The sequence below is a fragment of the Drosophila mauritiana genome, chromosome 3R (genome assembly GCF_004382145.1).
Source record: "Drosophila mauritiana strain mau12 chromosome 3R, ASM438214v1, whole genome shotgun sequence".
Classification (NCBI taxonomy): Eukaryota; Metazoa; Arthropoda; class Insecta; order Diptera; family Drosophilidae; genus Drosophila; species Drosophila mauritiana.
The window spans coordinates 24,489,304-24,515,979 of record NC_046670.1 but is presented as its reverse complement, the minus strand read 5'-3'; the positions used below and the strand labels follow the sequence as shown (position 1 = coordinate 24,515,979).

General features: G+C 45.7%; 2 protein-coding genes across 5 annotated transcripts; one reads left to right on the top strand and one right to left on the bottom strand.

Moving 5' to 3' along the window:
* Window positions 1-294: 294 nt before the first annotated feature.
* Window positions 295-26,527, bottom strand: LOC117143059 (tubby-related protein 4). Of its 4 annotated transcripts, none has more exons than XM_033307513.1 (11): window positions 25,867-26,527; window positions 18,951-19,148; window positions 5,074-5,238; window positions 4,557-5,016; window positions 3,977-4,494; window positions 3,690-3,918; window positions 3,359-3,630; window positions 1,380-3,296; window positions 988-1,323; window positions 739-924; window positions 295-680 (listed from the first exon to the last, which is right to left on the bottom strand). In XM_033307513.1, exons 2-11 carry the CDS (start codon window positions 19,044-19,046, stop codon window positions 564-566), a joined length of 4,296 nt encoding a protein of 1,431 aa, XP_033163404.1. In that variant the 5' UTR covers window positions 19,047-19,148; window positions 25,867-26,527; the 3' UTR covers window positions 295-563. The 4 variants fall into 4 exon arrangements, with proteins under 4 accessions (XP_033163404.1, XP_033163405.1, XP_033163402.1 ...); XM_033307514.1 differs by having other exon boundaries at window positions 1,380-3,293; XM_033307511.1 differs by having other exon boundaries at window positions 739-930; window positions 25,867-26,526.
* Window positions 8,547-11,193, top strand: LOC117143060. Its single transcript, XM_033307515.1, has 4 exons — window positions 8,547-8,902; window positions 9,900-10,317; window positions 10,387-10,514; window positions 10,576-11,193. The coding sequence occupies exons 1-4, from the start codon at window positions 8,669-8,671 to the stop codon at window positions 11,068-11,070; spliced, it is 1,275 nt and encodes a 424-aa protein (XP_033163406.1). The 5' UTR covers window positions 8,547-8,668; the 3' UTR covers window positions 11,071-11,193.
* Window positions 26,528-26,676: the final 149 nt, after the last annotated feature.

Genomic DNA, 26,676 nt, shown 5'->3' with positions numbered 1-26,676 from the left:
ATATGTCTTAGTTCTAGGAGTTAACAAAAGGAGTTATTGCACTTAAATCGAGTAAAGCGAGAAACGAAGCTCTATGCAAAAAAGGCTGCTCTTGTACAAACTAGTGTTAAAAACCGACTGATCGTTAATCGTGTTATAGTAGTTTGATTTAAAATACATCGTACATCGTCGTACTACGCCTAACATTTACACTCGGCTACACTTAATCCAAAAAATTTGTCATACAAATATTGCACAAAAATGGATCGGACTGTGAGTTTGCACACCCATGTGCGCACTCGTGTTTCAATGTGCAGCACATGGCAAAACCTTCAATCAAATGGTGGTACGTGTTCACATACATAATCACTAAAGTACGGTGTTCGGAAACCTAAAGACCACAATACACATATACAATATATACAAATGAAGAAGCAATTTTCGCTAACCATCCGTCCATCCCACCGTGTCTGGTATAAAAATATATAGTATAGCGTAGGCCAAAAAGCAATTGCTGCATTCAGCTGGCGACGTTTTAAAGATGCAGTGCGATGCGATGCGATATCTGATCCCTCAATACCCGATTACTTAAGTCGCTGTGTCACATTGGCCAGAGCCACGGCGAAGGCCTGGAGGGCGGAGAATGGATACTGGAAATCCAGGGTGTAGGCATTACCATCAATGCGACCGAATTGCATGACCTGTGGATTCAAATGTTATTTGTGTGCTCCTGCAGATTGCCCGCGATGGTGAGCTCACCTGCTTGCCACGAAACTCGATTTGGAAGTTCTTGGCCGACTCCTGGGTAACGCGACCGCCAAAGTCCAGCTGGTACACCTGGCTCATCTCATTCCACATGGGCGCCTTGTTGTGCATCACAAATTCACGACGCACTGGCGCCGGATTGGCACAACTTGCACTGCCATTCGGCTCAATCTTGCCGCGCTTTAGCTGTGGATAAAGAGTTGTCCATCAAAACAATATGAGTATATTGATTGATCAGCCTACCTTCTGACGCAGTTGAGCCTTTTGGAAGGTCTCCAGGTCGCGATACTGCTTGCCATTGCCCGCGTTGTTGCTCTCCTCACCGGACCCATTGGTCTGGTTACCCTCATCATCGGAGCTCTCGATAATACTCTGTTTTTTGCGCTGACGCCGATTCAAAAGCGGTGAGTTCAATATGTGGCGAATGGGAGAGTTGCTCTGCTGCCTTTTGTTCTTTTTGCTGGCTGCCGGAGACGCTGGAGAACTTCGAGGCAGTCGCTGTGGGGTTGAAGGAGGCGTCAGACGACCCTCGTCCAGATCTCGAAGACGGCTTATTATGTTCTCCAAAGTGGTGAGAGCCTAGCGTATCAAATATGGGTTACTAAAGTTCATCTTTACGAACACAATTCACTCACCTGAGTATGCAGAGAAACCGAAGCTTTGGCCTCCACTGGTGTGGCTTCCACTGTGCCACAAGCTGCTCCCGTGATCTCCGGCTGGTGTTGCCGCTCTAAAGTACTGGCATTGCTAGAACCGTTAACTTGCGCCTGGGCTGGCTGTTCCTTGCGCCTCCAACGCACCTCTGACAGCTGCTTCACAAAGCTGAAGCCATTGTCCTGCTTTCTGCCCAGCAGTGGAGTGGAGTTTTCAGTGCCCGCCGTTTCCTTACTGCGGCCGATTCCAAATCGATGTTTCCTCGTAAAAAGTGGCGAGTCGGTGAAGCTAGTGATAACATCAAAGCGTTTCTTGGGCGCTGGCTTGGCCTGCACCGCAGGAGACTCCTTGGCCGGCTCCACAGCGGGCACCACGGCTGTAATCTCATCGAGGACGGAGCTCGCCGAGGGCTGACACCGTTTGCAGGCACTGTTGGGGCTCATGTTGTTGCGACACTTGAAGCACAATGTGTTGGCCGCACTGCTGCAGGCGCTGCTATCGGATATCTCCTGCAGCTTGCGCACCACCTGCTCGTGCTCCTTGCTGGACAGCTTAGTCTGTAGGGACAACAGGTCGCAGGAGTCCAGGCTCTTGGACTTCCCAGTTTGCTGCAGCTTGTGCCGCCGGGCATCCTCCTGCTGTTGCCTTTTCCGGCGATTCCTCTTCTTGTCCACCAGTATCAGCCTCTTGTTTGGCGCATCCTTACGCAGAGCGGACAGCGCTTCGTCGGATGGCGTGATGGCAACCGAATCCAGATATCCCACACTGCAGCTGCGTGTGATGGAATCGGGCAAAGCGGGAGCTATTGAAACCACCGTTGGCGTTCGCTTCATGCTGCTGCTACTTGGCGTGGGCGTTGGCGATTGCGTCTCCTCATCGATATACAACATTTCCCGTCGCTTGGCCGTCGAGGATGTGGTTGGCGCTGTGCACTTAACCCGTGCATCCATTCGCTCCAGATTTAGATTGAGGTTCAGCGGCACGGGATTCACATGGCTGTTGGCCGAGCGCACTGGCTCCGACATCAGAGCATTCTTCACCTGAACCACATTATTGGCATAGTCCGCATTGCTCGAGTACGACATCAGGGTGGTCTGGCCAGCAGCGGGCACTGCTGGACGCTCGAAGATGATGTCCGAGGGAGCCACTGCATTCTTGGGACTCTGCAGCGTGGGCACTGCTCCATCGCAGTACAGTGGCGAGATGGCATGACGCGACTGGCAGCTGGAATTCGAGCTGGAGCGGCTGTAGCTGTTTTTAAAGCTGCTGATCGTCTTCGGACGCGTTATGCTCTTACTACAGCTGGGTCCAGGACCCGAGCCATTCGATGGAGCCTGGTGCAGAAGCACAGTGGTTGACTGGCTGCCTGCAGCTCCTGCCTCCTGGGATTCATTGGATGAATCATCATCGTAGCTCTCCGCTCGCGCTAATGGACTCAAGCCCGCCGACGAGCCAGATCCTCGTTCTCCGTTCACAGTCAAAGAGTTCTTGTGTCGCGCCAGGATTCGATTTGGACGTGGTGACATGGGCGCTATCAATGGTGCAGATGCTCCATCGGTGAGGCGACGTTGCGGTATTATCGGCGGCTTTAAGGAAGCCCCATCCTGAGTGGTGATCACATTAACCTGCGGCACTGCATCGTGATGTATTCCCTGGTGCTGGTGATGCTCGTCCTCGTCCTCAGAGAATATGTTCGGATTAAAGCTGGGATCGGGACCAGGTGGAAAATCGTCGCGCAGCTCGGTGATGACCAGCGTCATTTGACGCGGCTGCAAATGCAGTAGGGACGTCTTATAAGTTACTTGGCCTAAATTGGCTGGGACGGTTTTGGCAAGTCCATGGATCTTGAACTTGGTTCCCCAAATGTTGGAGGTCACCTCGACCAGCTTGACTTCCTGCTTGAGAAAACGAAAAGAATCAGTGATGGCGTGGGTCTTCTCTGGCAGTGATTGGCACCTACCTCCGGCAGTGTGTCCACATAGGCCAGTTCATCCAGGCTATCGGGATCGTTGCTTACCCCGCCACCAGAAGCGCTTAGCCGATCGCCCGCCTGATTTCGTCTCTTTGGACGTACTCGCTTCTTGCGAGGAGTGCGTGGGGAGCCAAACCGTGATCTCTCCTCGAAGTCACTGTCTGATGAGTCGGTGCGCCCACTGTTCCCCGTGGTGGTGGACTGGCTGGAGCCCGAGGAGCTCTTGGCCTCGGCGGAGTATTGAAAGTACAAGGGGGAATCTGCAGAAGGAAAATATTAATAATCAACCTTGTCTATCTTTAGTTAGTTTAATACCTACCATTAACTTGGGGATCAAAGATGACAAACTCAGGACGAATCTTGGAGGTGCGCTTGCCCTTGAGCAGCGGCACCAAGCCGCCGAGATACTCCAGATACAGCGTATAGCATGTGCCGGAGCTCAGATTGGAGTCGTCATCGTGCCGGATCATGGTGCAGTGCAGCCGGGTGGAGCAGAGCGGTGGTCGCGAAACAAAATCACGCAGCGACTTGAGGTCAGGTACACAGCACTATATAAATGTTAATTTAATTAGTTAAACATAATAATGCGTTTTAAACTTAACTTACTCTTATCGTTTGAGCAAACAGATTGCCAATGAGAGACTTAATCCTAGAAGGCAACGGCAGCAGGGGCAGCAGCGACTCGGATCCGACGCTCGCCTGAATCTCCAGGCGGCACAGCAGCTGCAGGGAGGCCACCCGTCTGGAGACCCAGGCGATGTGAACCTGTGTCCCCGTGGCGATGAACAGTCGCTTGTCGTTGTGACCCCAGGTGATGGCCGAAACGGTGGCGGTGCTGCAGGGAATATGAGCCTGATACAGACATGTGCCCGTTTCCGTGTAGAACTTGACCAGATTCGTGTAACAACTGGGCGTGCCCATGTCCTCTGTCTTCGTTCCATCGACTCCGGTTCGCAGGGTTCCCGCGACGGCGAGCAGCTCGCGGGAGTTGCTCCACTCCATGACCATGCCGAGGGCGCCGTTAAGGCATGTGTTGATATGTGCGGGTGAGACGTCGTCAAACGACTTAAGCAAGTAGATATATCCATTCTGGAAGCTTACTGCCAGGACAAAGGAGCGCTTGGCTATGGGAAATGAATATAATGCGTGATTACAAGGTTTAACATCTTCCATTTTGGTCACTCACCCGCATTGGTTACACCGGGCTCCGCCTCCTCGCCCTCCTCCATCTTGAACTTCTCGCAGGACCAGGCCATCGAGGTGATGGGCACATCGTTGGACAGCTGAACCTGCGACACCATCGCTCCGTGAACATCCATCACGATAACCTGACCCTGGGTGGTGCCGAAGTACACCTGCTGGTCGTCGGGCGTCCAAATGCCGCAGGTAATGGTGGACTCCAGATTGAGCATGGAGGACCAATATCGCTGCCCAGCCACGGATCCTACCAGAACGAAGCCATCCTGGTAGCAGATAAGCGCCATGCGGCCATCGTGTGACCAGGAGAAGTGGGTCACCGGTGTGTTCCGATCGTTGATCAGCTCGATGGACCAGCGACCCTCGTACTTGATCCACACAAAGATGATGCCCGAACTATCGCAGGAGGCTAGTTTTTGATACGGCTCATTCCACTTGACCAGGATAACCTGTTGGCCAAATATTTTAGCTACTTTAACTCTCCGCATTTTGGCTACACAACTTACATCCGATCTATGCCCGCGCAGGTTGTAGTTGGTCCTCAACGGATAGTCCATGTTCTTGCGGCAATGTGAGGTGGTAAAGGTCACGCCCACAATGCCGCGCACATTGCCCGTGGCCAGCCATCCCTCCTGGTAGTAGTTGGTGCGGTTCAGCTTCCATCCCTCGTCCTGCAAAAAGGAGAAGAAAAGGAAAGCCACTTGAATGGGATGTCCACAGCTGCCGACAGCTGCTTGGCAGTTCGCCTAAGCAGTCGCCAATTGCGAGCCAAGTGCCCGTTTGCTGGCTTCCAAAACGGATTACCGCAGGCTCGAGACCCGTCGTCCCTGGCCCATTCGCACATCTTCCACCATCGACAGGCGGCCGGTCGGCTTGGTAAATATGCTCCACTTTCCGACTGCATCGCTTTATTCCTCACTCTTTGAGCCGATCAACCAGGCCAGCTGCCTATTTCGCAGCCCGAGGCTGGGCTTTTTCACTCAACTGTTGTGGATTCCTAGGAATGCCTCGGCTGCTCACCATGGTGATGACAAGGAATTCTCTTTAATTCAGGCATTCTTACATTCTGGCTTCATTAGGAGCTTAAGTCAAACAATCCTTTTTGATTCCTCAATTAACGCAGTAAGCCACTCGGAGTAAACTAAGCATCCTGTTTTTAATCCCATGTAATAAAGAACTATATGGATCTGAGTTCCTTTTGCTTAACTATATTTAAATTCTGCTCAAGTTCTTTGTTTTTGCAAAAATCTTAATTAATTGCTTCTTGTGCAATCAAAATCAGCAATCAATACGTACATTCGTTCGTAGCTCAAAACGAATTCGCTTATATAAAGGTAAATGAGAAACTGGCACTTGTTTGGGAATGAATTGAAAGCAATTATGCCATCCAATTAACATTTCAAAAGCTTCCCTCAGTCGCCAGTGGAGCATTCATTCTGCAACTTTTAACTGGGTTTGTTTGCCTGCTGGGCATTTTCCCGCTGCGGGCTTTCTTTGGGAAAACTCTTTGCCAGTTTATCAACTGCAGCAGCAGCTGCTCCTCCTGCTCCTCCCACCGCTGATGCTCCTCCTGCTGCTGCTGCAGTGGCACTCAACCGCAGTTCCTCCGCCTGTTTTACAATTTGATTTGATTGTCGAGAGCCGCCAACCACCCCAACCCACCGGAATTGATTGTTTTTCCGGGCGCGGCTCGCTCACAAAAGCTTAGCCTATATTTCGGCGCGCAGCGAGGAATATTTCAATTTAAACCAAAATTCGGGCGCTTTCAGCATTTTGGCTAATCCCCGCTAAGCCGAATGGGCGTTTTTTGGCGCCCAAATCCAATTTGTGGGGCATAAATTAAAATGCCGCCGCAGTGGCAAAAACAAAAATGACTACAAATTTGTAATTTCCGTTTCGGGCAGTGGACAGTGGACAGTGGGCCGTGGACCTTGCTGGGCCGTTAGCCAAGTTAATTGCTTTATTGGCCTGATTGATTGGCGTGCATATGCTGATGTCCTTGCTGATTCAATTATATAATTGAACGAGCACACACACACACGCTCACTGGCTCACTGGCTACTGGCTCATTATGGCACAATTGAACAGGCAAAACGCCTCATTGGCAACAATTATGAGCAGACGGCATTCGTCATTCCGCAGGCGGCATTTCTTTGTGGAGTGTTGTTAACCTTTCACTGGGCCACTTGAACCGGATCTGGCCGCATGCTTCTTGGCCAAAATAGATGCACTCGAGAGGCACTCGATTTTGCATTTTGATCAGCACGCTCGACGGCACTTCAGCTTAATGGGTATATCACGAAGCAATAAATTGCTACAATGAAATCGTTTGGAATTGGCAATCGAATTAGCCAATGTTTGCTCTTTAAGCATTCAAATGCTGGAAATTTCCGTTTTCACTTTGCCTAATGCAATTTCCCTCAAACACCGTAATTTCATTTCATCGCAAACCAGCAGCAACATCAATGTCAAAACGGCGACATCAAGGCAACGCCGCTGACAGCCTCACACTTTGGCCAAGTCCCTCGCTTTGGGCCTGAAATGTTCAAGTGGCTACTTGCGACTTGTTAGCCGCTTGGCGAGGTTGACACCTCCAGCCCGTCGTCTGCTGCATTCGCTGGGAAAATGACCTCCGAGGAATGAAAGCTGTGGGTTCTGGAATTGGGAATTTATTTAAATTCGTTGCGACAAGGATGACGCTGCTTTCTGGCCCGAGGAGAGAACATGGCCAAAAACCAGATGCCTGCCTGCGATTATGCTGCAGTTTTGGCTGCAGCAGCGGCAACATGGGCTCCATAAATTATGTTGCAGCCATTTGGCACACGAAACAGCATTTCCTTGCTGCTCCATTTCGCACAGCATACACACGCATTTAATTAAAAAAAAGGAGGACATTTTTAAAGCTAAAAGCGGCCGCACCTGACTGACCGACCCCATACATTTTCCTCATTTTCCACCATTTTCCCACTCGTGCACATTAACCATAATTGCAATTCATTATGCATGCCAATGGCAACCCGCGACGCATTCGCATCCGCTTCATTATTCCCATGAACAGGGCACTAATGGCCAAAACTGCGGATAAACGGACAACTAATGCTAATAAGCATTTAATACATTAAATATTTGGTTCAACGCTTCAGAATACTGTCATTTATTAGCCTTAAAAAAATCTTCTAAAAATAATAAAGCGATTTTGTGAATTTGTAAGCATATCAAATGGCTCTTTGACTAAACAGCAAAGCTAATAAACATTTAATAAACTATTTAGCGAAGCGTCAAACTAAAATGAACAAAACTCCTTTGACCAGCAGCAAAATGACCATAAATATGGCATCAATTTGAAATATATATATAGCCAATTATGCTTTTACCAAAAGCTTTTGATCTCTACACTAATCCAATAACTTATTTATTAGATTGTTAAACGGATGAATTTGTGAGAAAAGCATTGACTTTTCCACGAACACTTTAATTTATTGATAAAGCCAGGCAAATTTGTTTGAAATTTCTTTTTTGCCAATTAGGCGAAGGCCAATCAATAAATATTCAAATACTTTAAGCCAAAATGATGCCCCGCATGATAAAGTCAAGGAACTCTTATGCAAAACAGAACATATATATATATATATAGAAGCCAATCTATATGTGTATCTTTGGGCTATTTTTGCACCTTTTGCAGCCAATTTTAAACGCCATCAGCCCAAAGGCTGTTCTCTGCCCGCTAGTGGTCTTTTATTTTCGGGGTCGTTGACAAGGAGTTCAAATGATGGCCTGGAAAGCCATTGGAATCCATTCGGGTCAAGTGCAGAGGCAACTAAAAACAGCTTGGAGCCGAAAAAAAAGAGAACTACAACTGCCGGATGGCCAAAGAGTTTCGAGAGCATTTTCAAATCATTTTCATCGTCGTCGTCTCGCAAAAACAAATTTTCTTCTCTCGGCGAACGAAAGTGAATTCACGGAAAATAGCCGCGATCCATCAGCACTTGCCCTCAGTTGCCAAAGTTCTTTTGCGCCGTGCGATCGAAGATCTCTCTCGTGCGGATAAATCGGAAAATGATCCACATTTTCTAACTACCGGATTCGAAAAAGGCATTTAACATGTGTGCAAATTCGCTTTGGTTGGGCCTAGTTGCCCTTCTGGTTTTGGCCAAAAGTGGCGACGCCTTGCAGGCAAAACGTTTCTTCGGTGTGGGCGAAAGGGTGGAGGGGGACCAGCTCCTGGTCAAGGATGTGCTCCATTCCCGTCCAGCCGGCGCCGGCGAGCTGCCCGGAGTGACGTTCACCTACGAGATTCTGGAGCCAATCACCTGCGTGGAAATTCTATCAGAGGAAGTGAGTGCGGGCTTTTCAATTCTATTCAAATTATTTAAACTTTAAACTAACACTTTTGAGCTCTCAAAAAGAAAATATCTAAAAATATGGCAAATTCAGTTTGACAGTAGAAGGGATAAATTGATTTGCTTGTCATGTAAAAAACATGCAAATTAGTTTCGAAAAACAAAAAATGTAAAGACACAAAATATTCCTGCATAATTAGTCAGAAACTGTGTATTTTGGTTTATGAACAAGTGAGCGATATGTGCGGATATTCTGACCCCTTGTTATTTTAATAATATTTTGGTTTTTTTTTATTATTTTGCACATGCCCGCAACGAAAATAGAAACAGAAACTGACATTTTTTTTCGTCACAGCCAAGCGACAAAAAGTTTGGCCCATAGATGTATTTTTATATATCCAGTGCGTTTGCGGCTGCCGGGCTGTGTTTACTACATATATCTACTCAACTTTACTATATCTACTACATTTTCATATTTTTGTTTATTTGCTTTGCCCTAAAATATGAGGCACGTACTTTTTGGTAGTGTTCGATTTATCGACAACTGGGTCGATAATTGAAAATGAAATGAATGAATGTGTACTTATATTGTATGCGAAAATCGCATACTTTGAGGCCAATAAAAATAAAATAGCGCGAGGAAATGTGGCAATTTGGCAAAGCCGACAAGTTAAATGAACAAAGAGGGTGGAGGGTAGCATAGAGGCATATATATTATTTCTAGAATAACAAGAAAGAAAACTCGAGCTGCATGCATTTTCAATTTGAGCATTATGACGCGGGATTTTCCCTAGAAAATACACATTGTTTGAACGTAAATCAACTTTGGCGAAGTACATATACGTGGATGTCCGTGAATCGGATTGTCAGACCGCGTAAACATCTCGGAAAAATGTGGCAATCGCTGATGGATGTTGCCTTGATGGTCACGCCCGATTGGATCTGTCCAATTTGGAGGGGATTTCTTATTTGGTATTCCTTCTGCTTTTCAGAACATTTCGGCGGAGGTGAAATTCAGCTTGGTGAATCGCCTCATCGTGGGCATAATCCAATTGGCTGCCGGCAATCAAAGCGTTGACCCATCAGCTCCCACTGTTCCACCAACCGCCGAGTTCGATGTGACCATCATGGTGTTTGGCCTAAATGACACCTCCAAGCATTTCGATCCCTCACTGGTCATCAATCGCGATCAGCAATTCGAGGGCGAGATGGAGCCCTACGAGGAAATCTTTCCGGAACCGGATCAATACGTCGAGGTATTTGACAACAACCGACGCGATGACCTGGAGATCGACGAAGGTGATGACAATCTGTCCGAGGAGGACATCGAGAGCTATACGGAAGGTCCATTCGTAACAGACTATTTCGATAAGCCAGACAAGTACATTGAAGTGGGAAAGAGGCAGGCGGGTGAGTTTATCCAGATAAATCTGTATATATTATTATATTATATATGTATTATAACAAGTAATCTTTAAGGCGATGAACTTCTCTATGATTGCTATCAAACATCGCCGGACGATTCGGAAAAGCCAACCAACCACTCGGTGGTTTTCTACTACATCGATAATAACTTAATTACATATGTGCGGTTTGCTATACTGGATGTGAGTACTATGGTTAAAAGTTCCTTGTTAAATATTTAATTTAATTAATAAATATTTGTAGCACTATGCAAATAGAAATATCTCGGAGGCCGAATACCAAGCGCCCGTGGCGGAGTACAGTCACTATACGAGTGGCACCCTAAAGGCGGTCATCACCGACTACGATTCGAAAAGCCTCTTTGTCCAGATGTACGTCTATGGATATCGCGGCCGCACGGCGCCGCCCAGCTATGAGCCCTTCCTGCCGCCGCCGCTGTGGCAAAAGGCAATCCTGGAGTCGCGGACCAAAAACAATGCCACTCCGCACCTGACTCCGCTGCAGACGCTGCAGCTGCTCCTACTGACCGGCCAGCGGACTACTCCGCCGCCAGGAGTGTACAATGATAGCGTGGAGCACGAGGAGCAGCGGAGCATTCGGCCAGAGGAGATGATGTTCGAGCGGATCGAGGATGAGAGTGAGGGTGAGAGTGAGACGAATTCGGCACTGCGCCAGATGAAACCGGACATGGGAATGGCGGCGCTGCTGGGCCTGCTCTTCCTGATCCTGCACAACTAGGTAGCCGCCGGGGGGGAGAATCATTAGTTAATCCATGGAAAGCTTTATGAGTAGTCTTTAGTCCAACATTCTGTCTATTGTATTTTACGAAATAAACTTTTGGCCTAAGCCAAGGCACACACACTCTTCCGCAAATTGAAAAAGTTGCGGCGAAAGTAGGTCATGGCGCTGGCTTGGCTTGGCTTGGCCCCTGGGCACCCAACCCCAGACCTTGTCCAAACCGCACCCACAAACACTCTCACATGCGCCAACCCCTAGCCCATAAAGCAACTCCCTTGGCAAATTATCTGCGTCGGCGGTGGTTGATTTGGCCAGGCCAACAAAGGGGAAGGCGGAAGGAAAGGCGGAAGAGCGAAACGAAAAACGAAAAGAGTGGAAATCCAACTGACGACAGCGGCCGTTTTCCACAAACCCATCCATCCATTCACCCAGCTACCCACTCCGCTTCGAATGTGTTTATTTGCTTGGACATTAAGTCGGATCCAAATGTGTCCTTTGCCTCGGCAATTTATGTGCCTTGTATTTTGTTTCAACGCAAGTAGCAAAATTGGTAAAAAGGCAAATTTGTGTGACTTCGAGAGGCGAGAGAAATCAGGAGTTTCACATGGCAAGCATGTTATCCTTTGGGCGCTTAAAGTGTTTCATATGGTCTTGCCAACTTTTGAACTCGACAACCCAGCGGTTGTCAAAGAAATCTAATAACTTTTATTTCAATTTCCGGCTAGCAATGGCTAGCTACACATCCATGTGGCAGTCGTCCTGCGGCTGCAATGCTATTTCGTATTTCGTCCTTTGTTCCATGTCGTTTGCAGATGGCAAAGCACAAAATATAAAGTACAAAATACGTAATGCTACCTGGGCGTCTGCAGCAGGAGCAGTAAAAATGTCACAGCCACACCGAGGGACCAAGATGAAACCGTAGAGGGATAATGGCTTTCACATGGGAAACGGACGCAGGAGGACGCAGGACGACTGTCCGGCACAAAGGACATGTGACTGAATGAATGACTGCACCGGGGAGTTGGAGAGCTTCGCAGATTGGACTTTTACCGCAGGGCGGCGGAGGATGCCCGACAATATTTATGTTTAATTTACAACTGAAATTAAACAATATTTGCACCACTTGCAGCGATTCCCACTGGCCGCAGAGGAAAACTTGAAGTTTGTGGAAAATGCGGGGGGCGTGGCAGCAGCTTGTGCGGAATTGTAAAAATGTTTCTTTTTATGCGTGCCAGCTTATGCTTACAAAAAGTTTTTATCCTCGGACATATAATTCAGAAATTATGCGAGTGTATACACAAGCTAATACTTGTTTAATACACTGAGGGAAATCGAGTTGTTAAAATATGTAATGAAATGGAGATTATTGGGAATTTTTCCTTAGTATATGTAAATACTACTTATATTTTTTAAGGATATTTTGCATAGTCCTTGGTTTATTTCTCAGTGCTTGTAAGCGTGTCTGTGCCACAAGGCGTGGCATTGTAAACAATACGGATAAGCAGCGCACAAGTGTCCTCCGTTCGCCTCCAAGCACCCGGCCACATGGACTCCATTCGATTTCCGAGGCAAGCCAAGGGCACCCGGCCCGGCCCGTCCCAATCCAATTGCAAACCCAATCCCCGTGCCGCATCCCACAACCATAAGGGGTGACGTGAGCTTTTGTCAATAACTTAATAACTTAAAATATGGTTTAATGCTCACGTAACAACATTTTGCCACTTGTGCCGAGCACATGTACATATGTATGTAGGTGTGAAAGGCTTGGATGGCTGGCTGGCTGAAGGGGTGGGTGGACTTCGAGGCAGGTTGCTTAAGGTCTCATCGCACCACCCTTTCACCCCGCCTTCCATCCTTCTCAAAGCCAAGGAAATATCCAGCGACCAGGACGACCAGACAATGCCAATGGCAATGGGAATGGGATTCGGAGTGGGAATGGGAATGGGACTGACTGGCAACTGGCAACTTTTATGGGCGTGCGGAAAAGTGGTTCGGTTCCTATGGCTTACAAGTGTATACACAGGATATAGTCGTACTGTGGCGTTATAGCCTTACTCGCCTCCCGGCATTGCGCACGTGCTCCACCTTTTGATCCTTTTTAATGCCAGCCCAAAAAGCGATATCGATTTCTTTTCTCGTATGTTATTTTATTTTTTTTGTGGCCCCCGCCGCCGGAGATGCATGTGTGTTCGCATTTAAAATAATTAAAAAAAAAATACAGCACGTTTCAGAAACGAAAGCTGACAAAGAAATATTTTAAGAGGTATTTCAGTTAATGTGATTTACTAATAATTAAGAAAAATAAGTGAAATTTAAATGGGTTTAAGATGCACCAACTGTTTTTGCTTAACAAGTTTTTTGCAGCTTATAATGATATTTACTGACTTAATTGTTTAAACATATCTTTGCTTTTATATGCATTATAAATGGTCTTTAAATGAATAAAATGTAAAGCTTTTATCTGCTTAAATTAAACATAGAATGTGTTGTGCTGTATCCACAGACTGAATTTTTGTTTCGGAGCGAGTTCGTCCCCAGATGCGCCATTACCACAATTCGGTGGGGGCAGTCGCTCCAGTGCATCCTTTCGGCTCCAGCTGCACATAATGCATGCCCTCTGTTTTTGTGTGTTTGGAGACAAAACTCAACTCATTAGCGTTTGGGGCACAGGGGCGGTGGAAGGGGCACTTGCATACACACATCGGTAGCCCATCGCCGCACAATGGGAACACGGGGCGTGGCATGTGGGCACATGTCTGGCTCACTGGTTTCTGCATGTGAATTTGCATTTTATTAAATTTCAAAAGCTACACACATGCCCCCATAGCCACATCCACATTCGAGGACCCACCTGAAGCCCCCATTGTTAGACAGGTGGGTGGTGCACGTTGCAGGTGGTGGTGCCGAGTGCAAAAGGTTGAGCATTGCATATTTATGCACTTAATAACGCATTTTAGCATGCTCAAGTGCATCTCATCTTTTGTTACATTTCGCAGTAAAAATATATGGGGGTTCGGACGGGAAAGTGGGTTGTTTTGGGGGGGAAACAGATGGAAAATGAGCGAAACACACAGACGAGACAGAGCCAAATTAGTTTTCTCTGTGAAAAACAGCCAAATGCTGCCTCTGTGAGTTGACAAATGGAGCATGAGAGTCGCTGGCATGTTCATATGCAGGATCCATTCTCATATTACATGAATGCCCCCAGTGAAATTGAAGCAAGAAAAGGAATAAATTAAAGTGCATAAAAACAACACTGTCCAAAGTGAAATATTTATTGCTAGATCTCAACTTTATGCCTACATACTGCATTGTCCTTATCCCAAGGCATTGCAATCATCCAATATAATGCATTTTTCTCGTTTTGCAAAGTGTACCTACGGCAAAATTGAGAATCGAAAATCTCCACGAATTCGAGAGGCCTTCCAATCGAATTCCGAGCCTGGGGACCACAATCAACTTTAGTTCCTGCCTTTCTGTTTCTGGCCAACGTCACTGGCCTCACTCTAGAATTATGCAATAACAATGGCCGGGGCAGTTGCATAATTGATTGATTGAATCCGTATGCAACAATTGGACATGGTGAGAGTGGCTGGGAGTGCTCCTCCAAACGTGAATATTGCTGTGGGCTCGTCTTTTGTGACCGACCATTTGTGGGCAAGTGGCAGGGACGCAAAACACGAACACAAAACACAAAAACCGCAGCTACTGGCGAAGGACTCGATCGAAGGCAGTGCAAACAAACAAACAAACAACGAAATGCTGGACAAACCAATCAATGACACAACTGAAAGCCACAACGTCAGCCAAGTGTGAAGAGCCAAGTGGGGATGATGGAGCAGTTGGACACTTGGAAAAACAATATAGCACATAAATTGTAAATTAAAAGAAAAAAGCAAAGCGATTTGTGTTTTTAAAGACATTCTAAAAGGTACAATAGTGCCAAATATCGTGCTTACAAAATTTGTAGCATACTTTTACGCAGCTTTCCTAAAAGTTATAAAATTGCGTGAGCTCTGTGGCAAATCCTATAGCCCATTTGGTTGATTTACATACTTTTCAACCTTTTTTCATTGCTTTTATATGACTTAAGCGCCAATTTTTCTGTGTGTACCCAGGGTCATCGCTCAAGACGTGTGTGGAGGCATTGTGGGCACATTAAATTACAGTTTTCAGAGCCAAGAACAAACAATCGAAAGTGCAGACGCGCCTTCAGCAAAGGATGTGGGATGTGGATGTGGCCGAGGGTCGATGGTTTGGAATCGAACGACACAAAGGAAAAGCGGCGCCAATCGGGAAAGCCCGTCACCCGCACCCCGTCGAGCCACTGCGTCCTTGGGCACAGTGCTGTCTAATTGAAACTGTCGCCGGCAGAAGCCTGGTCGTAAATCAGGGCCAGCACGCGAAACTAAGCCAAGTCTGTTTCGAGATGTTGCCGCTGCCTAAACAATTAAAAAGTTTTCAATTAACTCGCGCCCAGCTACGAAAATTGGCACTTGTAATCGGCACCTGTTCAACAAGCGTAACAAAACAGAGAGGCCTGCGGATGTTTTCCCGGGCATGGCGATGTTTTTTCGGGGGTCTCTGTTCCTGTTTAAACAAGCCTAGAAGGGATGGGGTGGTGGGGGTAGGCACTACCACAAGCAGGCACGTAATACATTTATTACGCGTGAGCACGCCGTTCCCTGATGAAAATCTCTCTCTGTGTGTGTGTGTGTGTGTGCAAATGAGTTTCCAACATTGCGTTGCATACTTTCGGGGTGGCAAAAAGTTAGGCTTTAAAGAGCAAAATGCAAATGCCCGAGCTTTCAAATGGCTGGGGAAAAAGTGTAGTTGGTTCTAGTAGAGGCACTCATTTTCCGTGTACTTAACCCCTCTATTGTGCTATAAATCTGTATAGAAGTGTGGTAATTTAAAGTACTGCCAACACAATGAAGACCAGCTATGATTTAAATTGTACTAACGTATCTACATATGTTAAGCCACCTTCTTCAGCTGTGTGCCACATGAAACCCCTTTTCCATGGGCACACATTTCGAGCGGAAAAGCGAATAGGTGGCAAAAGCGGGCCATTATCCTGATCCGGTGGAAATTAACTTAGAGCACGCAGCGCCAGCACAAAATGCGCGACTGAGAGCATAATGGTCTGCTGCACATAATTGGCCAGTGGCTGTCCATTGCAAAGGCCATTCAAGTGGTTTTGTGGTCAGTGACCAGCTTTCAGCAGAGTCGCAGGGATCCCTCAACTGTCGCCGGGATTGAAAAGGACTCAATTATTTTTTACTGCGCGTAATTAAAAGTCAGCAGAAGCACATGGTAGCGGTTGGGGGATCCTGGTTTTGCTGAATTGCCCAGTGTCAGTGGCACTGGCAAATATTAATGATGTTAAACCCTCCAGCAACTGCTAATGATGATACTGCCACTAATTCCAACGTTCGTCGACTTCATCAGCAGTTGCCAAGTTAATTACGCTAAGTGAACCATTCCAGCTAAAAGCCATCATCTTCAGAGCTTCGTCTTCAGCATCGCTGAGCGCCTTCAACTCCAGCTCGAGTGGAAATTGTTATTCTTTTTGCATTATTAAAAGTTTGGCAAGACCGGGCGAGTTCATAAAAATGCGCCAAACTCCTGGGCTTGCCATAAATATGCAAAATATACATATATTCCCATATTCAGCTGAAACTTTTAATGCCTCTTGGGCCGCACTGAATTTTTGGGCATGTGGCTGAAACTCTATAAAAGATTCATTACTTTTTTAGGCCAGTCGAAACAGTTAAATAAAAGTTCTATTTAGAATATCAGTCGCTTGAAAACCTATTCAAGTTCTTAAGAATAGTGCTCTGCCCAAAAGTGTGAACAAATTTCCACTTCTCGCTATCGTTCCATCATTTAGTTATCATTAGATTTCATTTGTTATGGATTTAGCATAAAGTCCAATCCACCAGAGAGGAAATTACGATGTTGAACCCAGGGATTTCCCAAGAAATGGGCGACATGTGTGTCATGTGCCAGGCTATTAAATTTCATTTTATATATGCTTTCAGTTTTTGCTCCTTGTCCGCTGGCATGCCAATTTGCTGCGTCAATTTATGCGAAAATCCCGCGACAGTTGTTCAACCCTTGGAGTAACGCTAAAAGGAGTCCACTCTTCGTTTGCAAGGTCCTTTTCCTTCAGAAGTGCGCGCAAATAGAAGACCAATACATCAACAAGCTACGCCGGCGATGACGCACTTCATCATCAATATTCTATTAATGGCAGTGCAGTTGTTAAAATATTATGGTGCCATGAAAAACTGGACTACTTTTTGGTGTGGGGTTGGCGGGTACTTAAAAAATCACTTCGAAATATTTCTCGCTTGTTTTAATACGCATTTTTTCGCTGAGATGATTTATGCGCGAAGGAAATGGAAATGGGGACAACTCCCCAAGGGGTTCGAATTTGTTTGCGATTGGGTTGCGGGAAAATCTGTCTGCTTATCGCTCGTAAATTGCTGAAAGGCGTAACAAGAAATTAAGCTTGTGGCTTAACGCACTTGCAACAGAAATGGCAACGCAATCGGAATGGAAATGGAAACGGAAGTGTGGCATTACGAGGGTAACGATGCCACAGACACGCGTCCCTCACAAACCTCGACACGTGGCCAACTTAACACTAGCCGCACGTTGCTGACGAACACAGCAAGAAACTGGTTGCAAGTTCTGATTCCTGCTCATTTGCTATAGTTTTAAGTATTGCTTTCGTCACTACTCAGTTTCTTGAAGTGCACTCGCTTGTGTTGAAAGCAAAATTGAAAACAGTTAAACAAATCGCCAACGAGTTTATTGCTCGAGTGCGGTGCGCATCGCGGCACAAAGGAGTGGTCGAGATAACCAGCCTAACCAGCACATTCCACTCAGCCAACAAACATATCCCACTCGACCAACTCATCCAGCGTATCCTGCGCATCCCGAACTGAAAAGGACCGCTGCCAGACGAGGATCCTCTTGGGGCTGCGTGGGTGGCATTCACTTAACTTTAATTTTGCGCTACAAAACACAAGGGTGTGGAGTCGAGGAGCCGAGAAAGACGTGATTGGATTTTTATATTCAATATAAAAAGGATTATATGGCATTTGTTGTGCAGGCATTGAAAGTTCATAATGATTGGAAAAGTTAGGGCCACGCAGACGAGAACCACTGCTTCCGTTTGAGCTTTGGCCAGCACACGTGGCGTGTGGAATCATTTTTAAGGCCGAAATGAGTGCAACGTGGCCATTAGGGACTCCTAATCCAGCGACACCTGCCAACTGTCCTGCAAAAGGCGTAAAACGGGCAGACAAAAATAGCACCCGACAATGCTAAAAGCCAACAGGGTTTTTAGGGCCTAAGCACTTCCGGTGTGAAAATGTTCGGCATGTGTGAAATATCCGGTGCCCTGTTGAAGATTATGTCGATTATTATGCAGAGATGCCGTGAAATAACCAAGCAGAAGCTACTTTCCAATTTAAGACCTGACCACCACCAACCATTCCGGCTAATGGATAATGGGCCAGCGGTCGGTCTTAATAGTTTCGCCTGACAGTTTAAAGTGCCGGACAGTTTAATGGACCTTGTCCAGTATTTATTGTATTAATATTGCCATCGCACAGCCTTCATGCACACTAAGGCAAATTAATGGCAGTTGAGAGTGTACTATAATTAAATTCAATGGGGCGTATTCGATGTCTTTCGTCAGGGTTTTGAGAAAAGTGTATAAAAGTATGCAACACTGTTGCACTTGTTTTTAAAGGATTTACTAACTTTAACCAAGGAGGAAGTAGCTCCAATTTCGCTGAGTGAAGCCTTGTTAAGTCGCAAGTTAATGGCTTGCGGGCTGGCCAACAGTTAATCATGGTACTCACCTCGGGTATATCATCTGGCACCTTTCCCATCCATGATAATGAGAGTATCGTGCAGTCGCATTTTGTGTTGATGTTTCGCTCGAAGTGTAAATGCATTTTATGGCCCAAAAGCGCCGGCCAACTAACTAGATCCTCAAGTTCTGGTTTCTCTGGTGTAGCGATAGCTGCTCAGCGCCGATTTAAGCCACAAACATGTTGCTGAAATGAAGAGGCAGAGGGAAAAAGAGGAATGGGTATCAGTCTCATTATCGTTTAGTATAACATGCCCATAACTAATTTACGATGAAAGCGAAATGGAGTATGCTCGTATGTAGCCGTTGTCGCTACTCGTGTTGCCAATGTTGTTATTATTATTCTGGTACCTTATCAGGCTAAAACACACACACAAACCGACGACCGAGAGCTGCCTTTCGGGTCATTGGATGTGCTTTGTACGGGGATTTATTGATGGGTGGAACGATGTTCCGGCATATGTTCGCCGTGCTCCCCCTAAAACGCTATCAACTTCATCGTGCTTCTTCAGGGGTTGACAAATTGCATACCACACACACACACACACACACACACATGCACAGAGGCTGCCGTACAAGGAGCAAACACACACCCACGTACACGACATAATTTGAAGCATGCTTTTCAGGGCACACTAATTGGTATTAGTGGGTAAGTGGATGTGTCCTATCTTCCTTTACTTTGCCATTCGCCAGGATAACCCACTCACACACACACGCGCACACGGATCTCATAAAAATCCTTTTTACCAAATGACATACATGTGTAAAATATATATATATATATGTATGATTGTATACATCAACTTGCACTCAGACTTTGAAAACTTTATGCGGAAGTCGAATGCCTCGGTGGCCAAAGTTTTTGAATTTGTTGATTCTGTTATGCTTACTCTTTCAGGGAAAGTTAAAGAGTTGATAAGCTTCATATAACAATTACAAATTATTTAACTTTTCATAAATTTCTTTCGCTACTCTAACCATTTGGCAGATAGGATAACTGAAGTGAAAGATACAGACCATTTTTAAGTTTTAAACGACATATTTCAATCTGCCAAAAGCACAATGCGCCCCTATTTTTCAAATATTACAAATGGTGAAAGCCAAGGCGTTGTCAAAACTTCTCCATCACTTTCACAGCAGCAGCGGCACTCATTTAAATAATTTAAAAAGTTTTCAGGCAAAAAGTCGAGTGAAGTCTTGCTCTGGGCAAAGGACCCCAATCCCTCGCTGAGCAAAGCGAAGCAGAGTCCTCCAGTACGAGAATGTTTCAAATTATGCCTGAATAATTGATATGGCTTGTTGCTGTCTGTTGTCTCGTTTGATGGCTGCTTGACTAGCCGGCTTCTCGTTTGCTGTACTTCGTCTAGGCAGCATTTCTATACACTGAAACAAAAATTGTATAGCTGTGAAAGAAGAAAATAGTATGCATGTTAACTCAAAACCAGCTAATTCATTATGAAATACTGCTTAAGAAGATACCAAAACATTTGTATATCTTTTAATGAAATTCACCTATTACACATACATTTTTTCAGTGTATTGCCTCTGGCTGTGGGAACTTGAGAATGAATACGAGAAATAGGGTGGCCGTTCAGAGACAAAAGCACACACGCATTTGCTTCAATTATGTCGTGAGCTTTGTCTGATTGAATCTGATATGCGATATACCATTTTTGATTGCGTATACGCCCCGGGGGCCGAGCCATCATCGGGACGGGCATGTGAAAGCCAACTAATGGAAGCTTTCGGCAAGGATTTGCCCTTTGCCTGCTTAAATATTGATAAAAAGCCAACAACAAGTCGCTATAAATTGAAGAGTCCTTTGAATTCCATTTCAATAACAGATAGAACGGCGAGCGAGGTAAAAAAAAAGAATACAAAATGGGAGGAATGCATTCTCGAGTAGTTCACGAGATGAATGATTGCACATTCACCGTGGGGCACATTCCGAACGTGTTACTTTCGCCACTCAGCGATTGCCAGACAGCCATTGTTCGCCCGCTCTTAAATTGTTCAACGCGCCGCATTTGGCAGCCAACCTGCACATTTCCCCACCCAACCCAAGCCAATCCAACCCGTACACCACCGAATCCACCTGCAGCCTTTCGGCGCTTTCATGCGACACTGAGCACTTTTTTAGCCATGTGCGGTTCATGGTCGCCATAACGCGTCAGAGCAACGAAAATAACTGAGGCGGCGTTGTCGGAAAAGCTGTCGAAATGCCAGTCAGACTTTGGCTGGGGCGAAAACTCCTGCGCAGATGGTACAACGGACACGACAACCTGGGCCAGACATCATGAAATATGCATTTAACCATCAACAATGGCAAGTAGCCTTGGTAATGGCCACCAGCTAAGCTGGCGAATAAATGCAGCTAAAATTACTTGGCACAAGATTACTTAATCCATTTGAAATGCATTTTTGCCATTGACTCGATTTACTGCACTCAAAGGCCAACAATGGCGTTGTGTAAATAAATCAATTAAACAATTGATTCAATATCCATCAAATTCACATCAAAATTTCAATTTGTTTTCTTTGTATTTACAACAATACTCCTCCTTACACTATTTCCCAAACAAAACCCCAAAGCGTTTCACATCTTCCTGAAATGTAGGATTTGTTTCGACTTTGCCATTAAAAGTTGATTAGTTGGAAGGAAGCAGAGGCGGCACACACGCACAGTTGTTCACAAAGTAAACATTCGCACTCGCTGCCTCCTTCTGTTGCAATTAGCCTGTCGAAATTAGATTGCGTATACGCTCCGTGGTACACAGTTTGCCGTAAGGCGCTTAACTATTACGTAGTCGTAACTGTGAGGCACTGTTTGGGGTAAAACTTTAGCCCATCGCATAATTTGCACAGTGGTACCAGATAGTATATAAGTTGATACATACTCTTAAATGTATTTAAATGGTTTTTATACCTGATCATTGCCTAAGAGATCTAAATTTTCTTATATCATGTTTAAGTCACAAGCTCATAGAATTATGATAATTCCATCTCATATTTCCACACTGTGCACCAGATTATCATTCGCCCCCACTTTATAAGTAATGCATAAATGTACATATATTTATTTCCCGGCCAGTGGCTTGCCAAACCCCCACTTAATACCGCTAAAATCCTGATTTACTTTTTTCATCCTCGGCGCATGTCCTTCCATTATGTCTGCGAATTAATTGTGGCAATTTGCTTTTGATCCTTGGGGCACAGGACGGAATTTGAATGCCCGCAATTATTTCATTTTCATCATGCTTTTCATCATCTACCTAACGAGCTGGCATTGTTCATATTTTCTTGTCCCTGTCTCGGTTATATGTATTTGCTGTCAGCGGTCCGGGAATGCCCTTGAACCGCCTGAAACTAGCCCAGCCCGCTGCTCCTTCCTTTTGTATGTATATCGTATGGCATGGTGTGGCACGGCATTATATGCATAGTATAGCGTAATGGAAGTGCAGCGGTGCATGCAACAAGAGCACCGAATACAACAACTACAACACTACAGCACTGCAAAGTCGAGTGGAAGGAACGAACAACTTTGTGCCCAATTCGGAATTTCTGTGTGCGTTGCCCTCGACTCGCAAAGTTTTGTGACGTCGGCCACAGGAAAATATTCCACAAACCACATAGCGTTCACATGACGACATGTATCGACGAGGTATTTATGCCAGCCTTAGCTTTGCTTTCTAGTTTAAAAATTGGGGTGTAAAGGCCGCCTCGTAAATCAAGAGCCTTTCAGAACAAAATTTGGAAAATAATTTGAAGAAAGTTACTCTAATTCATCATCCTTTTCGCTGCAACTGTGATGACTTGCATACATTTCTAGTGTTGTTAAATGCATTGAAATTATGACCAAACATTCTAAGGAGCTCACATAACTTACATGCATTTTTTTCAACCTACATATAAGCTACAATTTCGGCTAACTACCGCTGTGAAAAAGGATCTAATCCCTACTTTGGCTTTCGGTTTCCCCTAATTATGTGTGTCCGCTTTGTTGTGTGCCGCATGCCAGGCAACCAGTGGGATTGAAACAAGTTCAAAGCCCACGGAGCACCACCACCCCCCGCATTTTCGTCTGCCCCCATTGGGGGGAAAGTAATTGCCGGGAGCTCAGTTTCCACTGCCCGTGGGGCATTCGCTTTAATTAGCCACACGCCAGCAAGCACAAGAAATGCGTTTGAAAAGGACAAGAATCGGTGGAAAAAAAAGCGGGCAACAACAAAAGGCGACGTCAAATAGGACGTGCATGCATTTAATTGGCAAGGTTTTCCACGCCAAAACCACTCCCCTCTATCTTAACTCTTGCTGGAAAATGGGAAGCACCGCGGACAGGGGAAAATGGCAATAAAATTTTGCATAAATGACGAAATAAATGACAGCCAAGAAAAGCAACAGTGACAAATACGCACCCCGTGGGTAGAAGTGGGGTGAGGGTTGGAAAAACAGCTCTTTGGGTTGCCGGCTACATCGAATGTCTTTCTATATGCGCACTGAGCTTTAATGGTGGAAAAGCGATGGGGAAAACACTGGGGAAACGCCATAGAAAAGCTGACGCTGGGCTCTTTCCCCAGCATTTCCCTGCTGCCCTCCATTGTTCACTGCCGCTTGTTTATTGACGTTTTTCTGGCGACTGGGGACGGGGTGTGGTGGGGTGGGGGGCAGTTGGGGGTGTGTGTGTGTGTCGTATAATTTGTTTCTACTTTAACCTAACCCAAACCACCCCGTCCCCATTTTCATTCCAATTCCGATTCCCGATCCCAGTCCTATTCCCATTCCCATTCCCTTTTGGAAAACATGCTGGGGAAAATTGTGCGCCTCAGTGGCGCTACAGAGTTACAACTACCCAAATGTATCTGGTTTTCGGGTGCGTTTTCTGGTTTCCTTCTCCTTGGCAATATAAACAATTTTTCCATTGCTGCTGTTGCCGCTTCAGTTATGCAAAGTAATCAACATGGCAAGATACTAACAATAACAATCACAGCAAAAAGCAACAAAACAAAATGGAAGAAACAAAAGCAATGCCGCCTGTTGTCAATGGCGAAAATATTGGCAAAACATTCGGAAAAAAACCGCAAATCGAGCAAACTGCACTTGAACTTGCCACAAAGACCCGCCACATCGTCCTCCCGACGTCAGCTCGAATTATATAATGCAAATCGAGACAAAATACAGTCAAGCATCCTCAACTTGAACCGCTAACTTAAGAAGAAGCGTGAAGTGTTTATGTGAAAGCAATTAAACATTTACAAAATTTTGAAATCAATCTTTTAAAAATTTCTTAAGATCACACTTATCTACGTCGCACTGTATTTGCGAAATAGAGGGCAGGGGCAACTGAAACGCATCGAAATTAGAGGGCTGCATAACACTATTCTCTTTTTATCCATTCGTTTTGCTGCGTATTTAGAATACATGCCAGAGAACTGTAAGGGTGCCATTTATTGCCAATCGACTCACACTCAAAAATTTTAAGTGTGGGTGCCACTCACCACTCACGTCGCCGGTACATACAAACACCCAGTCAATATCTGCATGTGCAGGCAAGCACCCGGGTGTGCGGGCACCCGAATCAATACAGCACTCTGCGTCGCGGGTGCCGATAAGCGAAATAAGACAAAATGTAATGACCTTGGCAGCAACGCTAACACACATTGCCACTCACACACACCCGCAGTGGGGCACACACAGACTTAAAAATAATTTCTCAAAGAGAAGCGCCAAGAACAAAAACAAGAACAAGACATTGGCGGTCATGCGTTGGCGTCGCAGTCGACGCCGACTTTGGCAGCGGCATCTAAATTATGCAAACTGAGAAATTGTGGCACACACAGATACACACACACGCAACCACCGTCCAGCTGTCGCCCCAATGCAAATGTAACGGTTATGTGCTATATGGCTTAAATGCTTATCGCCCCGGTTGACCAAACCAACTAACGGAATTTCAATTTCGGCACGCATTTTCCACGGGCTTTTTATAGGCGTGTGCTCCTGATTGCCCTTTGCTCCGGCCGTACTTTTCCCGCCGGAGTCGTATCTCGATTAGTGCACAGAAAGAAAATCTTTGTATGATTCCATTTTTTTTTTATTTTAGAGCTAGCTAATGATGAATTCGATAACTTGACTAAACACACTAGCTAAACTGAAAAATAAAAAAGATTTGTCGGCGATGGGTTTCGAACCCGGTCTTCTGTGTGTTCGATATGGACCTCGGATTTCAGTGCAGGGAAAACATAATACACCCGTAGTACCCAACTGCGAAAGCCAATGCCGATCGATTTTCACTGTCATTGGTTGTTTGATGCGGATTAATCGAAAACGTGCGTGGGCAGCTCACTCAACTGAAACTAGAAACGATACCGAAACGCTGGGAATTTAATTCGTGTGAGCTGGGCAAATAGGGCTGATAAAAAAAGTATGTAACCAAGCCAAGGGCTAAGGCATCAAAGCACCTGTAATTAGCACAGAATTTTGAAGTTTTTGTGGCGCCCAAGGTGTTGTGCTGATGTGGCCACAACTGAAACTCAGCCACATACGGTGAAACTATACTACAACAAACCCTTCACTGCCCTGTATTTACACTTTTACATATTTTTAAAATTTTTTGGTTTGAGATTCTGCTGTAAAACAGTACCATTTGGTTATTCTTAACCAATCATAAGAGAATTTAATGAAAGATTTTTCTTAAAGTTTCAAAGTCTCAAAGGAGTCCGCTTTTTCTCAACTAAAATTTCGACTAATTCACGACTTTAAAGAACTTATTCGGTTGGGCTTAGGCAGTTTGGCCTGTAGTATAGACATTCGCAGTGTCCGTGGCTTTGGGCCAATCCACCACCGAGCGAGAGAGGCTAAAAGGATGTTTGCCAGCCAGGGGACAACGGAATTCCGCAACTCACCTGTGAAGTCCCCGCCCCCTTCTCGACTGCTCCTGCTGCTGCTGCTGCCGGGATGAAGTAGCGTTGAATGTGCTGCTGCTATGGGAAAACTGAATTGATCCAATCGAATTACTGCTTTTCATGCGAAAAATTGGTGCAGCGCCAACGGAATCGAGTGTGTTCTTGCAACCGTTTTTTTGGGGCAGACGTTCCCGTTACTGTTTCCCGTTTTCCCTGCTATTTCCCTCTTTTTCCCTCTCCGCTCACACACACGAACACAGATGCAAACGGGGAACGCACATGCAGCGCGGTTGGAGTACCGTTAGCACACACTGCTTGCAACGACGCCCGAACGTGGACTGTCTGAGAAATCGGATTCCGGAAAGTAGTTGGCAGGCAAACAGGCAAGAGGATGAAAGGGGGGACGGGGGCGCCCGGAGCGCGCCTGCGCACTCAAAAGTCCATCCGCATCGTTCTTATCAACGCAACTGTCAAACTGACGGAATTTACGCGCTCCGGTTGTTGTTAACGGGTATTGATTTTCTGGTTACTGTATTAACTTTGTATTTGATTCTTTGTGCATAAGCTACGTTCTATCTACTCTTTCTAAGACTACAGTTCTTGCTCTATTGTAAGTGTTTTTTATAAATATTACTTTGCTTTCTACATTTATTTCTAGTTTTTGAATAAACAAATAAACAGCAGTCCTGCTAACAGAAAGCTGCAACTGTAACTGTGCTGTTACGATTGTAACGACTGCGAGGGATGCACTGCTTGTAGCGATAAGATATCGATTGTACGTGGTGTCTTGATATGACTAAAATATCTGAA